Here is a 17,010-nt window from a genome sequence, read left to right on the forward strand (position 1 = left end):
TAATAATGAAATAGACACAAAATTCCTACATTTTAACTTCGTTTCCACATTGGCCATAATGCTGACAACATCACTAAACAAAAACCACAAGGCTTTGAAAATCCTGCAGAGATTCGTATAAGCAAGGCATAATAAAAGCCTAAACTAACCTAATCTAACCTGTCACAGATTCGTATATGCAAGGCACAGCCTGAGTGTACACTAGCGTGAAACTTTCGTAATGTCACCAAAGTTATGTTGGTGTTACAGAGGAGACAACTGAAGTTGTGGAAGCGAATTGAGAAGGAAACTACCTCAGCGCTCATTTAACCCAAAATTGTAGTTTGACTGTGTTGTGACAAAAAATTAAACTAATCTTCAATAGTGAAGGCCATTAGATTCTGTGGTCTTGAGCGAGGTTTGTTATCCCATGATGGTATTAGCACATTCTAGTATATACAGTGACGAACTTCAATACGTAGTAAATAAGTATCCATAGATAGTTGCTACCACTAGGATCACTAATATCGCCTCATTACAGACAGTGCGAAATAGTACTGGCACAGTCTATTGTTCTTAGCACCCTCACAACTCAAGCTTCGTGACTGTATATACTAGATTGTGGTATTAGTTTCTGGTTTTTGATGCGAAGAATACGATTTCAATAACTTGCAAGTTGTGAAATTTCTAACTAGCAATGAGCAAGTTGCAATTCTTTTAAAATTAATTTGTGTTTTGCAGGCGAAGAACATGTTCCAGACACCGTCTTTCGTATTGATGCAGCTTGATTCACGTATTGTTCAGTTGGACTGGTGCTCAGAACTCCTACTGGTGTCCACACTCTCACGCTGTTACATTTGTGATACTCTGAAGGAGCAGTATCGCCAGATTGGTCATAAACTGCGTGATGGAGAATATGGTGCTTGTTTCTACACTGCAGGAGACCACAATGACCTCCCGTCAAGATCTGAACATAGACAATCCACCATGGGGGGTGCTTTCAGCTCACTTAACGAAGGAGAAAAGCTGCTTGGTTACGAGGATTGTCAGAATCTCAAAATGTTTTGTGCTCGGCCTGGCTCTCGTTTGTGGGAAGTCCACATTGATGGAACAGTTCTCAGTACGCATCAGTTCAAACAAGCTTTTGCAGTTGCTCCAACCACCATTACTAAAACTCATGAGACAGAGTCCTCTACTCAGAAGATTGGAAATGTTTCGGATCCTACTCAAAATGATGTCTGGTGTCAGCAGTCATTCAATTTTACAAAACTTTTTATAATTGCAAAGAAGTTCGTATTCACATATAAAAGAGATGGTATTTATGTTTTAGACCCTGACAAAGGAACTGTCGTGTTGTGGAACAACAGCTTCAAAGATATTATTGATGCCAAAATCCTGAATGAAGCGATTTATGTGTGGACTGCCACTGGTCATATGCATGCATTGGTAATGTTGCCTGTAGACAAGTTTCTAGTGCGACTGTATCTACGTAAGCAATACACACTTTGTGCACAGCTTTGTGAGCAGCATAACAATTACCTGCTGGAGTTGGCTCCAACGTCTAGCAAATTGCAGCTTCTAGCAGATCTAGGAACAAAACTTGACGACCAAGAAGTAGCCACAAAAATTTCGCCACTATTAAATGAGATAGGAAAATATGCTCAAGAAAGACAGAATGCTCAACGATTAAGATCTGGTATTTTTTTAGTCGGAAACACTCAGTTCCTATGCAGTGAAGAGGAAAGCAGGGTATCATTGCTACCAACACCTTCAAATATTCAACGTTTGAATGTTGACAGTCATAAAGAGAAATCACGGTCTTTAAATGCATCACCTGAAAGTATTCGGAGAAAGAAAAATGGAGTACATCCACATCATAGGATGTCTGGCAGCACAACCTCACTTCCTGAGCTTGTTCATCATGTCAGCAGTATGGATGTTTCTGTTGAAAATAATACTCAGAGTAATCACAGATGTCGCATGAAAGAAGTTCATGATTCCCACAGTGACGGTCTAGTTTTTGAAACAAAACCTGAATTCAAAAGTACAAAGTCAAATGACTCTCTATATTCTTTAGACCCAGCATTCCCTCCAGAAGCTGTTCAGGCTCTAAAAGAATTACGACATTCTGTATCCTGGAAATCTCTCAAAGAAAAGTGGCAAGTCTTAGAGGGTAAAATGAAGTTGTTAAATCAGGAAACGTGCCCTGAACCATTAGATGTAAGGCCGGCTGACTACAGAGACTCTATTTTAGAGGAAATTTTGCACTCTTCAGATGGTGAACAGTTCTTCCCGCCTGAAGATGAGCTTGTGCATACATCAAATGAAAAACTGAAACATAAAACATTACAGTTTCCTGTACTTGATGTCTCAAGTGTTACTGAAATCTGTAGTCACATTGCTCCTTGTGATCGAAATGGAGAAAACAATACTGAACATATAGATGATTTAATTTATAATGTTGATAGGCTGTATGAGTCATTCATTGCAAACTTAATTCAGAAACATTGTGGTGCTGATGAAGATGGTTCAGTACAAAGTTCGAAAATGTATCTTCTTAATACAGAATTGAGTATAATGGCTGCTTTTCCCTTCTCTTATTATTTCAGTGACGACGTTGTTAAGGTAATTCGTGAAGGATTCCACTTCGCTCTGAGAACCAAACGAATGATAAATTGGCTGCAAAGGAAAACTCATTGTATGGAGCATACAGAACAATTCCCGGACCAAATTAAGTCGACCTGTTCAGATGAAACTCTGAACCTTGATATTTTGTTAAGTAAGGTACTTATTATATTTTCAGAAGTGTTGGATCCGAAGCTAACATTGCAGTACATAAAGGAAGCAAATTTACATTGCTATTATTTGTCTTTATGTGTGATTTTGGATAGATATCAAGATGGTACCTTGCGTCATATTTCTATGGACAAATCAGCAACTGCCAATTATGAAGAACTGCCACTGCCTCTTTTACTAAATACTATATTTTTTATGTTTAATATGGAACGTATTGAGACTTGTTGTAAACTAGGAAAACGGGTATCCACGAAAGATATTTGGTATCTTGTATTGAGGTTACAGCAGTATCTTGAAGCTACTGATAAAACTAAAAAATATGCAAGATCTCATTGTTACTCGTTATTTCTTTCTTATTTGGAGAAAATGTCAGCTAGTAAGGATAACCTTTCTGAAATAATTGCTGACAGTCAAATAAGACTGTATATTATTGCTGCATTTGAAGAACTAAATTCTGTAGAGAATGGTTCTTGTGTTTGTGGATTTCCTGTGCTTGTTCCGCCATCATTGCTCCATTCTGAGGTGGCAGAGTCACTGGTGCTGTATTACTGGGAGAATAATCAAGAAAATCTCCTCGAGATCTGCAAGAAAGTGCCATCTTTGTGGCATTTTATACTTCGTAAGAAGAGAAATGAGGGGTTCAGCTCAATTATTCCACTTATCATTCATCTGGGTGACACGTTAGAGCTCACACACTGGTTAGCCAGCATGGATCAAGGTGCTTGGGACCACACACTTGATCTCTTAGCTACATTTCGTGCAGGAACTTGTTTAAATTGTAGGTCAGAATTGAAGCTGCATGATGGTCAAGTGGGAGGAATATTGTGGTCCTCTGTGGGACCTCTGTTAGTGAAAGTGCTGGGTCCACGTAAAACAGTGCAGCTTCTGACAAAGTATGCAGCCTTCATCAAACCTGGCGAATTAGATACAAGGTTAGTGTAAGTGTTATGGAAATCTGAAATTTAAGAATATTGATATGAAGGAATGTATGACTTGTTTAAAAGCTAAAACTCTTTTAAAATTAGTGAACTTCTTTGAAGGTAAGGTTTACATAAAATAAAAACGATATTTCATTCGCCAAAGAGGGAAGATATGAATATTCAGACTTCGCAAAAGTAGAATTTAATTGATATATGATTCCTCAAGATGAATTAAATAGTGATATATTCCGACTTTATTATGTAAGCAAATGAGTGTTATGAGGATGATCCAAAGGTATTTATTATGTAAGCAAATGGGTGTTATGAGGATGATCCAAAGAGTATTTATTATGTAAGCAAATGAGTGTTATGAGGATGATCGAAAGAGAATTTATTATATAAGCCAGGCCTGCACAAGGTTTGCGCTCTCCAAGCTGGCTCACAGCTCATGATCGGAATGCAGATATTAGCTGCTCTCTATATAAGGGTGGACTGGAAGAAGGGGTGGATCTCGTACAAAATAAACACAAAAGGAAGTACTAGTAAGAGTGCTTATGAAATGAATTCCCATTCAGTGTTTGCAAAACTATCTTGGACTATTATTAATTAATAAAGAAATATTTATTTTACAGAAGTAATAGAAATTCTATAGCCACTTAAATGTACAATATCATTTTGTTATATTTTTATTTATCAGTACATCAAAACGAGGTTGCATACTGTTGGCAGATGAAAGGAACAGTAGCCTATTGATCATAATGAAACATCTGTTACAGATGTTCGATGTCTGCCTTTATTAAAGTTGATTATAGAAAACAGTAAAGTTGCTCACAAATATAAATGTGAGCCAAACATAGCAATCATTTTCACAGTCAGCCTGTGTAGTCTTGGATATTATTGCTAATGTTTAGTCTTGTAAAACTCAACCAGGCTAGTAGTATTATTCAAACGATCTTTAACCCTTAAGTCACATTGAAGATCAATAAGTTCGAGCTGTAAATTGTTAAATGTTAAATGTTATGTTCTGTCCTTTAGATTCCTCCATACTATACTGTAGCAGTAGGTAAGCAACATGAAACAGTTACTGAGAATAGGCCTACACACTGCACTCCACTAGATAACTGAGTGGTCGTTTCCCTCTCCTCTACCTATAGCAAGTCTGTGTCATTCTGACGTATCTTCCTCTCTGTTTCGGCGAGCGGTAAACACCGCTCTCCCACTCCGAAGGAGCGCTGTTTGTGCAGGCCTGATATAAGCAAATGGGTGTTATGAGGATGATCCAAAGAGGATTTATTATGTAAGCAAATGAGTATTATGAGGATGATGCATATTTCGTCATTATACATTTCGTGCTTGCCTTTGTTCTGCTAGAGGTCAGAAGAAGTAGTCCCCTTTCTCCTGGAGATTCAAATGGAGTGCAGTAACTTTACCTCCGGAATATTTTTCTTCCCCTAGAATCATGCATAAAGATATCGAAGAGTGATGTAGTAAAAAGTATAATGGTTTTAACATAGGCATCATATTTTATATTATGGCTACTATATTACCTACATGCAACTCCCAAACTGTTTCGAGGACCACACATGCCATTGTTTAGTGGGTCCATAGCTGGAAGGATTGTCAGACAACTCCCCTAACCACATCCCCTCTTCACTACTTAGGGGGATGCTTATGCATGCCATGGCAGGTCAGCATGCTGAAATGACATTTCCTCCATTTTTTTTGGAACAGTTGTACCATTATGCAAATCTGGCTTTCAGGTAGTAGCTCCCTGTGAAGAAGGTTTGAATAATTTCAAGGAAAAATTGTTCTGGGGCCAGGTATCGATCCCAGGACCCTTTGCTTAGTGCATGAATGCTCTCCAATTGAGCTACCCCAGGAACCATACACGACACAGTCACAATTTTTCCTTTATATCCACACAACTCAAATGGGCTGACAAGATGCCAGAACCCAACTTTGAATGCACACAAATACTGTGTGACTTAAATTGTGGCTTTCTTTTAATGTACCTCCAGTAACGAATATATTATGCAAGTTGTACCATTGTGACTCAGTTCACAGAGCCTCATTTCTTAAGGGGAGGCAGAGGTGAAATTTTGAACAAAACTGAAGAAAAAATGAAAATTTGGTTTTTTCCATTTTTATTATCTTTATTTTGATACTACGATGTTAGTTTTTGATTTTGTGCCTTTAAAAGTATGAAATTAAAACCAAGATAACTGTATTACTATATTATGCCCATAATAAACTAATACTTACCATTATTTATATACCTTCTCTGAACATATAAATGAAAAGAAATATTGAAAATTTCTTACAATATGGTGCATGGAGCATTTTCTATCAAGCAATATAAAGTTTTATAAAATTATTAATATTTACAGAACTATTGTACTTAGAAAGTTGAAACTTGGTATGACCATTACTAATAACATACTTAGTATCCATGATCAGTTTCAAACAAATCGGATAAATTTTGTGGATTTTGAAATATTCACCTCTGCCTCCCCTTAAAAACAGGTTGCACCACAGCAAGGTGAGGATGGGATGTAATTTGAGTAGAAGTTATGAAATGCTCTTCACTACACCTTGTTACCCAATATGTAATTTATGTGTAATTTATCGTATTATAGTAATATATTTTATGTATGTTTCAGATTTTTTCAGTCTTGCATTTATTCAGCAATAATTGACAACCATGCAAAAGGCCTAAGGAATGAAGTCATTGACATGCTCAATGAATACTCAAAGAAAGCAACAGAAACTGCCTTATTTTCACCTTACGTAAGTAATATTATTTTATTTGATATTCAGGTACAGGACATTCAATAATAGATTGAGGAAATAAACACAGTGTGCCAGTGTTGTGTTTTCACAACTCAATCACCATTCTTGAAAATGTCTCGACAATAAAAGCATGATGCTCGGTGACTCTGGGACTCCACTCCACGCCTCCATGATTACACAAAATGGCATAAAAAATGCTAACAAATGATAATCGACAGTAAATGGCCGTAAATCAAGATCATATCGGTCATTTCACTGTTTGTGTATGGTTCCCCCATTCTGTATTAGTGCCAACTGTTATGTTATGAAATTCAGTAAAGTAAAAATAACACTAATCTCAGTTACAATTCTCAACATCATGAATCAACAAAACATCACCATAACTACAAGACATGGCCAACTATCAATCAATCAATCTTCTTAATGCTGTTGGTGTTGTTGTTTTCTAATGCCAGGCATTTGACAATAAAGTCATTTGACCTCTTGCACTCCAATATTTTTCAAAAATAGTATCATGGCTGAAGCACAGATTGAAATTGGCAAGTTATAGCCGATTTAAGTGAACACCATATTTTAACGTTTTGGTGGCTACTTCATTCACACACAACCCCCCAGATGTCTGGAGGACCATACCTGCTGTTGGTCGATGGGTCCATTGGACCTAGCTGGGAGATCTTGTTAATCACCAGCTTTCCCTCCTTAAGTCACTGAAGGACGATTTTAGTGCCATAGCAGGTCAGCACTAGGAACAGGAAAGTAGAAAGAGAAGGAAGGAAAGGGAAATGAACCCCTAGGCCTCGAATGCTCTAATGCCGTCAGGGTCGAAGAAAGTAACAGTTCAGTCAGAGGACTGGATAGGAAAAGGTAAAGAGGGAATTAGGTATTGAATAGAGGAAAATTATACCAAATTCAGTCATTAACTCATCAAGCTGACCAGTGCTAATTGATGAGTAGCCCCTCCCTTTGGTTCAGCTATCTTCTTAATGTATGAATACATCTCTTTTTAACCACAAAACAACACTGACTATTAGTTCCGATTTTAGCCATGAGTAATTAGTAGACTAGCTTTGATGTAACGCAATGTTGCCATATCTTGATACAATACAGTATCAGCTATATGTTTATATGACAATTTTTTTTTTTGGGGTGTATAGAATACTCTGCAATATTTTATGGTACATAATTGAGGACCGTTTTTGCAAAACTTGCTAACTGCAAAATTTGCAAAATTGAGATTTTGATCAATTCGTTAACATAAGGCAGGCCTCTACATGATGTTCAAAGTGTCTTAGTAAAATTGGGTTATTTCTCTTCATTGTAGTGTGTCAAAGTGTGATCGTTTTTTCAAAACTTGCTTTCTGCTATAAGTGAGACATACAGCAAAACTTGCTTACTATAGTGTTTTGTCTCTCCTGTAAAATTTAGTTTTTTCAGTTAGCAAGTTTTGCAAAAACGGTCCTCAATTATGACTCACTCTGTATGTCTGGTAATTTTTAATATGAACTTTCAATTATGCCATTGGTAACCTGCCAACTGTTATTTCTCTTGAAAATTGCATTCTTTTATGAATAAGTTTTACATGAGATAAGAAAATATTTTATTAATATAATATTATAACATTTCAGGTTAGTACGTCTCTTGAAGAGGCTTTGAAAGAAGATTTGGGAAGGTCTGCAGAATTTTCTCTTGCCTCAGAGGAGCACCATTGGGGTGCAAAAGTAAACATGGTTGATGGAACTTGTCCATGTTGCGCACTGCCACTGAATTCTTCAGTCCTTATGAAAGATGGAGGAGTAACTATATTTCGGTGTGGTCATTCATATCACGTTGTATGCCTAAAAAGACAGACACAACCGCACACCTGTCCAATTTGCATAAAAAATAGCTGAAGAAGTGTGTTTATAAGGATTGAAGAGGTTTGTTTCATTAGTGGTTAGCAATAAATAAACATTCAAGGGTTCAGAGCACTAAAACCTTTATAATCTATCTTGCTGTTATGAAGATAACATCATTTTTTTTTTACTATGGTTAGTTTTTCATGTGAAAACTATTTTGTTCATTCATTGTCAATGATATTTCTATATACAGGAACGTCTAAAATTGCTATTAAACATTCTATGACACTGATCTGATACGATGACAGACTTATAGATATATGGTGCAATAAAATTGGCAAAATGACCTTAGTGTTCCTAAACTGAATCTGTTAATACAGGATCTTCCATTAGGAACATGAAAGTTTAGCTACTAAAGTGGAAATAAATATTACATACGAAAAAATGGAACTCTCTGCATCATAATCCACAGTTAATTCTCGATTTACCACGAAAGCTGCATTTAGATTGGCAACAGGCCATGATTGTTTGGCCAAACACCTGCATAGAATTGGAATACATCAGTCCCCTAACTGCCCATTGTGCAACTCAAACCACGAAATGGATTCGGAACACCTCAAAATCTGTGCTTCAGTGGCTGACAATGATATCTTTGAAAAGTATTGGAGTGCAAGAGGTCAAATGACTTTATTGTCAAACACCTGGCATTAGAAAACAACAGCAACATACAACTTTCCAGCAGCCAGAGCATTGGAGTCATAATCCTGTGAACACGGATTTGATCCCCAGCGTACCTCCAATTTATGACTTGTGTTGAGCAAGCCCATGGTCCAGATAATGCAGGGGCTTTGTCTGGGAGTTCTGGTCCGAGCTTCCCCTGTGACATCCCAACAAATCTCCATCATGTCATCTCATTGCAGGCGTAGCATAGACCAGCCTCCTATGGCACACCATGGACGACGACTCTGTCGTGAAATTGGTCTACACAGCTTCATATGGGTGAATGATGAGCAGTCAAGTATCTAATATTAGAAAAAGAAAAAAATGTATTACGTAGTTATAACTTGGTCCATAATTTTTCATCAACAGCAAAGATGCCTTGAGCTGCATCTACACGGTTCAATTTTCCATACTGTACGCATGCAGTCTGGGAAGAATATTGAAAGAATCAAGTTTAAAACATGCGTTCAATTAAGATGCATGAAGATTTTGTGACTACATGGTGTGCTGTTTTGAACGTCATCTTCACTACATATATATATATATATATATATTAATTAACATTAAATATCAATCTTGCATGCATTGCTTGAATGCCTAAAGTTGAACCGTGTAGATGCACTTTTAGAGTTGCATAAGAAGCAAATTTTGTTATCTATGGTAACACAATGTTCAGAGCAGTTTTCAAGGAACCTACAAGATCTGGATACATAATTGATCCCACTATGCATTTCGAAACGGATGAGGAACAGCCACCAGAAGTGGATAATGCAAAAAAGAATATCTACAATCCTACCATTCCCTATTATCTCCAAGAATACCAGTTAAAAGAGCTTGAAGTAATTGGACTTCTGGTTGGAGCAAGAGGTACCGCTACTCTCTTCATGAAAGATGTGTTTAAGAGGCTTATTCCGATTGCAACCTTAGCTGCATTGAAAGGATCAATTGCTCTCCTGAAGAATCACCTATATTCGAAATCAAATTAAATTCAGTAGCATTCTTTACTGTAACACTTGCCTCTCTAAAAATAGGTATATTTCCACTAATCTAAAAAAAAAAAAAAAAAAAAAAAAAATATTTGTAGCTATGTACTTGTAAGAATTTCATTGTTAAAACAAAATTAATGGTTTTTCATGAACTTGTAAAAATGTCTATGGTTAAGTACTCTTTGTCCCTTGTGGCAACTCACGAATGGTGAGAAGATATATAATTTTTTTTTTAACTAGTAATTCTTTGTCAATACTTGAAGTAGTTCTTATAAGTCTTCTTTGACAGATCCATCAGTTTGTCTGTAGTAATGTCTTCATATTTTTCGGTGTTTAACAATTCAAATGTGGTGGCTTTCATTTCTAATGCTGAAATTTTTTTTGAGGTTGCAAGAAAGTTCACTTCCTATATTTTTTGCAGTCCTCCGCTTCCAGGGAGGTACAAAACAATTTATTTAGCAAGATGAAACCTTCTGATCTATGAAATTGAAATTTTGTTTGTTGAAGTTATGTAAATGAGCTTGTGTTTTCATTTAAGTGCTGCAGAGGATGACTAGGCGGTAAAGCTTTGATTAGCCCTATATTTAAGAGAATTCTTATCTACATGTACATAAGAAGAGATTCTACGTTAAGTTCTGTCTCCAAGGAATCAATCAGTATGGTTTTGGTACAACCTAAGCACAATCAAATTGTAGAATTTTGTGTTAGATTTAGTGTTCATCAGTCACGTCGATTTAACTATTTGTGACTACAGCCATGAGTGAAATACATTCTTCTGCTGCCGTTCACCTGAAGACGAGGGTAGATCCAACCGTCTAAATGTTGTTTTATATTTTATCAACAATTCAAACTGTACACATCTTGTTAAATTATTATTATTATTATTTTATGGTTAATTAGGCATTTACATAATTCCGTCACCATATCTCCACTTCGTTATCATTCCGTAACATTCCCCGAACGCAAGTTGGCGACACATGGAGGGTGCTGGCCTAGAGAAGAATGAGGTTGCCTGCTCGAAACCTGGGCACACAGAGAATCTTAGTGTGATCAGTCGGTGTGGGTTTGGGAATTCTCCACTAGAGGGTTAGCGCAATAGATCTTAACAGGTCGCAGTGCTGGGCCATAGTGCCCCCTCTTTTAAATTCAATTCAATTATTATTGTTGGTTTCTAATACTCGGCATATTGGAGTTCTTCCATTTGCCTTCTTGCTTCCCAGTATCGTAATGAGCCACTGGCATAGCTCAATCGGCTAAGGCGCTTGCCTGTCGATCTGGAGTTGCGTTCGGGCGCGGGATCGATTCCCACTTAGGCTGATTACCTGGTTGGGTTTTTCTCGAGGTTTTCCCCAACCATAAGGCAAATGTCAGGTAATCTATGGCGAATCCTCGGCCTCATCTCGCTAAATATCATCTTGCTATCACCAATCCCATCGACGCTAAATAACCTCGTAGTTGATACAGCGTCATTAAATAACCAAGTAAAAAAAAAGTATCGTAATGACAGATTTGTAGCTGTTAAATTTTTACAGTTCTTGAGGTGTGTCCTATTGTTTATTATTATTATTATTATTATTATTATTATTATTATTATTATTATTATTATTATTAGTACTACTACTACTCCAAGAGTATTACAATTAATAAATAACATTTGTAATACTATTTCAAATTATAAAGTGGTTTTATTGTTACAACAGTTTTGAATGAGCAAGGATTTAGTGCACACATTTGACCATAATTAAATGAACTCTTGAATGTTTATAAATGCAGTTCCATTTAAAAGTGGAACTTTTTATCTTTATAGATTTAAGTTTATTTTTAAAATACTCTTTCCATATTTTAGTACATTTGATCACAATGTTATTCACTACATGTCTTAAGCGAGAAACAAATGAAGGCAGCATGTTAAGTTCGGACATTTCTTATATTGTTGTTACTTTGTGATTTTGATTGTGATAAGAAGAGATATGACGAACATTGAATTTCCCGAAACTGCTGGAAAAACATAAACAATTATGAAGTTAAGGATTTTTACTCATATTATGTCTCTGAGGTTAAAAGCCTGTTTCAAATTCTGGCCAAATTTCTGTCCGAATTACTTAAAAATAAATATTTCACAAGAAGGTTGTTCAAAATACTCATACATACATTCATTCACGTATATTATATAGGTTCTTCAAGTACAATTCAAATATGGCAAATATTTTCCCACAAGTGCCTTTGTGACTTAATATAGTTCTTGATTATGAAATATACGATTCGGCCTTACAACCTAAACTGCACATGTATTCTTGGATTAATGCTTTATGCCATAGTGCACTATTTTGCCTCTAGTGAAACAGGGTTGATTCTTCAGTAAGTGGCCTATGCGTAATATTTTAATGTGTACGAATTTGCAGTATGTTGCATCATGCATGCTTTCATTGAGATAGTCTTTACCAAGCAGAGGATTTTCAGTTCTGATACTGAACGTTAGATGCATGTCAGTTGGAGCAAGATCACGGAACTCATTGCTATGCTCTCTACGTATGCCAAGGGACGTGACATGTTGCTGTGAAGAGGCCAAAAATCTTCTGTCTGTCATTACATTTAAGGAGTTGGTTTTTTAGGAAGCTGCATTGAATGATATTGGAATAAAATTTCTTTATTTAAGCTATACATGCTTTCAGATAAAGCATAATACTACATCATCTATCTATACTAATAATAATTCTGTAACCGAAATTTTTCTGGTAATTTTCGATTTTCCAAAAAAAATTGGTCCTAACATATATAATTAACCACCCTGAAACCGAAAATCGCTTTTTTGAAATTTTTGTTTGTATGTCTGTCTGTCTGTCTGTATGTATGTTGTTACCTTTTCACGCGATAATGAATGAACGGATTTCGATGAAAATTGGAATATAAATTATGTTCGTTGTAACTTAGATTTTAGGCTATATGGCATTCAAAATACGTTATTTAAAAGGGTGGTTATAAGGGGGCCTGAATTAAATAAATCGAAATATCTCGCTTATTATTGATTTTTGTGAAAAATATTACATAACAAAAGTTTCTTTAAAAATAATTTGCGATAAGATTTATTCCTTGAAAAATTTTGATAGGACTGATATTTAATGAGATAAATGAGTTTTAAAATTAAAATAACTGCCATCTAAGGCCGTGTAATGAATTAAAAAACAAATGACTTCGTCTATAAGGGGCCTTGGACAGCAACAATCGAAAGCTATGAAAGATAGCCTACAGAGAATGTTTCTGTGTTTGTATGAAGTAATATTGGAAGCTAAATTAACCGATTTGTGTAATTAATTATTATTTCACCACTGGAAAGTGTAGTTTCTCTAGATGGACATAATGCTATAATGTTATTACAGTAACTTCTGATATAATATAATATAATATAATATAATATAATATAATATAATATAATATAATATAATATGTAATAGTATATAATATAATTTAAGTTATTTGAAGGGTTCAGTACCATAGTGGGCCAAGTGCCATTTACTGAATACGTAGAAAACAAGGGTTAAAATTAAGTTATTACCATAATTCAATGGAAACCTATAACAAGTAAAATAAAATATACACATTAAATCTAAATGATGTCAATCTTCATTAAACTATGGTTGCATGTAATAAAAATTAAGAAACATGTGAAAGGAATTGTCATTGTACCAAATGAGTGTCTCTGGACCAAAATGATTGCATTTTAATTATTTGGATGCAATTTAAATTAAGTAACATATTAAACGATTTATCCTTCTCTCAAACACGAATGTTCCCTGGATCAAATGTCCTATTTTAATTATGTAATTACTTTATATTTATTTCTAACGGGTGCAGCAGAGCGCACGGGTACGGCTAGTACATAATAAATCACTAAATACAGGAAGAAATTTTTTAACTTGCCATCGGGTATTTATGGAGCTGTCTTTCTTGACAAAGTCTTTCTACTTTTGGCACTCCACTCGTATCAGCTGTTTTAAGATGTAGTCATGTGTTGAACCTGTTTACATTAGTACCTAAGTGAAAGCATTCTGTTGTAGTCTTGTGAATGCTTAGTATTACATATATGTGAAATGAAATACAGTCATGAAAAACGCCAGTTTGTTTGAAAAAGTTATCAAGTAATATTTATGGGGAAAAAAGTCTCGATTTTTCTGACAAAGGAACTGTGTATCAGTTGAGAAATTTCGTTTCTCATGGGTGCTAGCGATTGAAAGCCATTGCGCCTTCTAGCAGGCAGTAATGTAAGTTCAGACTGTCGTGCAGAACTGCTTAAAAAATTAATAATATTTCAGTGAAAAACTCCATTCGTTTTTGGAAACATTCCCAAGATGTGATTCATAGCTTACATAAAGGCTTGTGGTCATAATTTCGAGTGTTCAATGTAAATAACAGATACTTCGTATTGAGGGGTTACAATTTACTGGTAGATGGATCATTTTCAGTGACTAGCTCGCTAGAAGATCTATCCAGTGGCAGACCAGTGGTAGACCCAGTGTATGAAAAATATTGCATAGAATTTTGTCATACATCGTAATATTATTTGCACATTTCGTGACATCATAATGTAAAAATTGTAGTGATGGTTAATGAAGTTGTTGTTGGTAAACTTAAAAATTGTCTTTTTTTTTTTTGGCTTTTTGTCTAAACATTATTTCTCTTCATTGAACATCCAATGTCGAAGTTCTAAATTCGTACTGTTAAAAGTAAAGATGTGTACATGATTAGGTGTATGTATATTTTATGCTTATATAAACAAAAGGCTAAATTAAAATGAATTAATTTAATCATACTCATCCCTTGTTAAATACGAAAATTGACATATAATGAGAAACAAACTTTATGTATGTATGTATACCCAAAACACGTAAAATGAAGTGGGTAGGCATTAGATACATACATATTACGGATAGATGGCAAGACTGACCCATTTTTGTAGTTGCACACCACTTCAGCGAGCCATGCAACTTAAAATGTTGGATATGTCTTTTTTCAACTGTTTAAAAAAATGAGTATTGCCAATTTAGCTTGCCAAAAGATATTATACTTCATTTGAAGTAAGCTAGAAGTTAATAAATGTTCCATTTTCACGTACATCATTAAATATATTGATTTGATTGGTACATAAACTTGTGTGCATTAATTTTATGGAACAATGTTTGTAGATTTTGTATGTAATATTAGCAAAGGTTACTCGTAAACTTCCCCTCCCCCTTCCCCTTCCAGCCTTTTTCACTTTATAAACCAAGTAAATATTTGTATATTTTCATTTACTCTATGTGGAACTGAATCATATATTCATCAAAATGTGCGCAATGTATATAAACTAGTTTATTGTACCAAAATTAACAACTCATCTTTTGTCTTTGTATAGTCTAATTACAAGAATATGCACATAGATTATTTGATGTTATTATGGGTAACTGTTTTAGATGCGTTCAAGGATATAACTAAAGTTGTTCTTTTTCATTTTCATTTCATTGTATTCCATAGAACTTACATCAGCATTGTAACTTGAGATGTGAAACAAGGCAAAAGTTATATAAAAATATTCAATATATAGCAAGCAGATTAATTCAATTTACAATCATACACAATTATTCATCAGTTGAGTAGAAAATATGAATATGGAGAAATTTTGTTAATCCTGTTCTGAACGTTTTTCTTGACCTTTCAAAACTCTTAAGGTAATTAGGCAGAGCATTGGAGAACCTAACACATGAATAGTGAACTCCAGTGGCGGCTCGCCCATAAGTACTGCAGCCCTTCCTGAAATTTTAAAGAACAACCAAGTACTGTATTTGAATAATATTGAGGTACTAATTATGGATATTCTTTAAATTCTTATATTTGCGTTCTACTGTAACTGTCGAGTAGATAGTTGCGTTCATCTAGAACTGTCGAGCTGTATACAGTTTGGGCCGTGCATAGCATCTGGACGGCTAGCTGATGGGAAAGAGTGGGGGAGAATGCTCGTAAATACGGCAAGCCAGGGTCTGCACTCCTTGCAGCCCGTGAAGTTGTCTAGTGCAGACAAACTTATGATGCAGCAGACATGATTTGGGAAAAGAGAGGTATGCAGACAATATTATTAAACAATCATACAAGTGTGCAAATTTTATGTATTGCTATACACATCAGCTAAAGCTAATTATAGAAGAAGCAACATCATAGAATTCACAAGCTCGTATTTTTTTTAATCTTGTTGCTGTACCTGCATCTTTTCTAAGTGTTCCTCATGATTAGCTATGCCGAATAGCGTTCGTGAAGGAATAGATGGAGGATAAAAAATAAGATGGAATTTTAATAATCGATTAGTTATTATCGTTTTTCAAATAAGGAAAACCTAATAAAATGATAAAATGCTTTAAGTAACATTAGATTGACAGAAATCATTCCACTGTTCAAGTAGGATTCTTCTTACGTGGATTGACAGGAGTTAACATTTGGATAGAATTTTTTTTATCAGATCATCCTTCGTGGATGATCGATTAGTTATTATCGTTTTTCAAATAAGGAAAACCTAATAAAATGATAAAATGCTTTAAGTAACATTAGATTGACAGAAATCATTCCACTGTTCAAGTAGGATTCTTCTTACGTGGATTGACAGGAGTTAACATTTGGATAGAATTTTTTTTATCAGATCATCCTTCGTGGATATTTTGTATAACTATCTGCAGCATCATAATCCCAACTTCATTGATATCTATAATGCAGTAAATGCATTTCTTGAGGCAATCATGAGATAGAAACAAACGTGTCTTGTCTCTGGCGGAAAAAAAAAAAAAAGAAAAAAAAAAAAACAAGAAGTGTGTGATGTCATTACTTAAAAGGTAAAAGAGAGATATTTGCTTTCAATAAACATTTGCCAGCAGCAAAATTATTTACCCTATCTTGTGTAAAGAATGTCTGAAAACTGAACCATCTGTTTTATATGAAAGGCAATAATTCTGCAACATCTTAATG

The 17,010-nt window shown here is 35.1% G+C and overlaps 1 protein-coding gene across 3 annotated transcripts in view; it reads left to right on the plus strand.

The window, feature by feature from the left end:
• Nucleotides 1-17,010, plus strand: part of p (WD40 repeat domain-containing protein pink) — a 29,308-nt gene that overhangs the window by 6,355 nt on the left and 5,943 nt on the right. For all 3 annotated transcript variants that reach the window (XM_069823354.1, XM_069823355.1, XM_069823353.1), the window contains exons 5-7: nucleotides 721-3,707; nucleotides 6,356-6,482; nucleotides 8,111-8,401. In XM_069823354.1, the coding sequence (XP_069679455.1) occupies nucleotides 721-3,707; nucleotides 6,356-6,482; nucleotides 8,111-8,374 (3,378 nt within the window). In that variant the 3' untranslated portion in view covers nucleotides 8,375-8,401. The remainder of the gene's footprint in view (nucleotides 1-720; nucleotides 3,708-6,355; nucleotides 6,483-8,110; nucleotides 8,402-17,010) is intronic.

This window comes from Periplaneta americana, chromosome 4, assembly GCF_040183065.1.
Source record: "Periplaneta americana isolate PAMFEO1 chromosome 4, P.americana_PAMFEO1_priV1, whole genome shotgun sequence".
Classification (NCBI taxonomy): Eukaryota; Metazoa; Arthropoda; class Insecta; order Blattodea; family Blattidae; genus Periplaneta; species Periplaneta americana.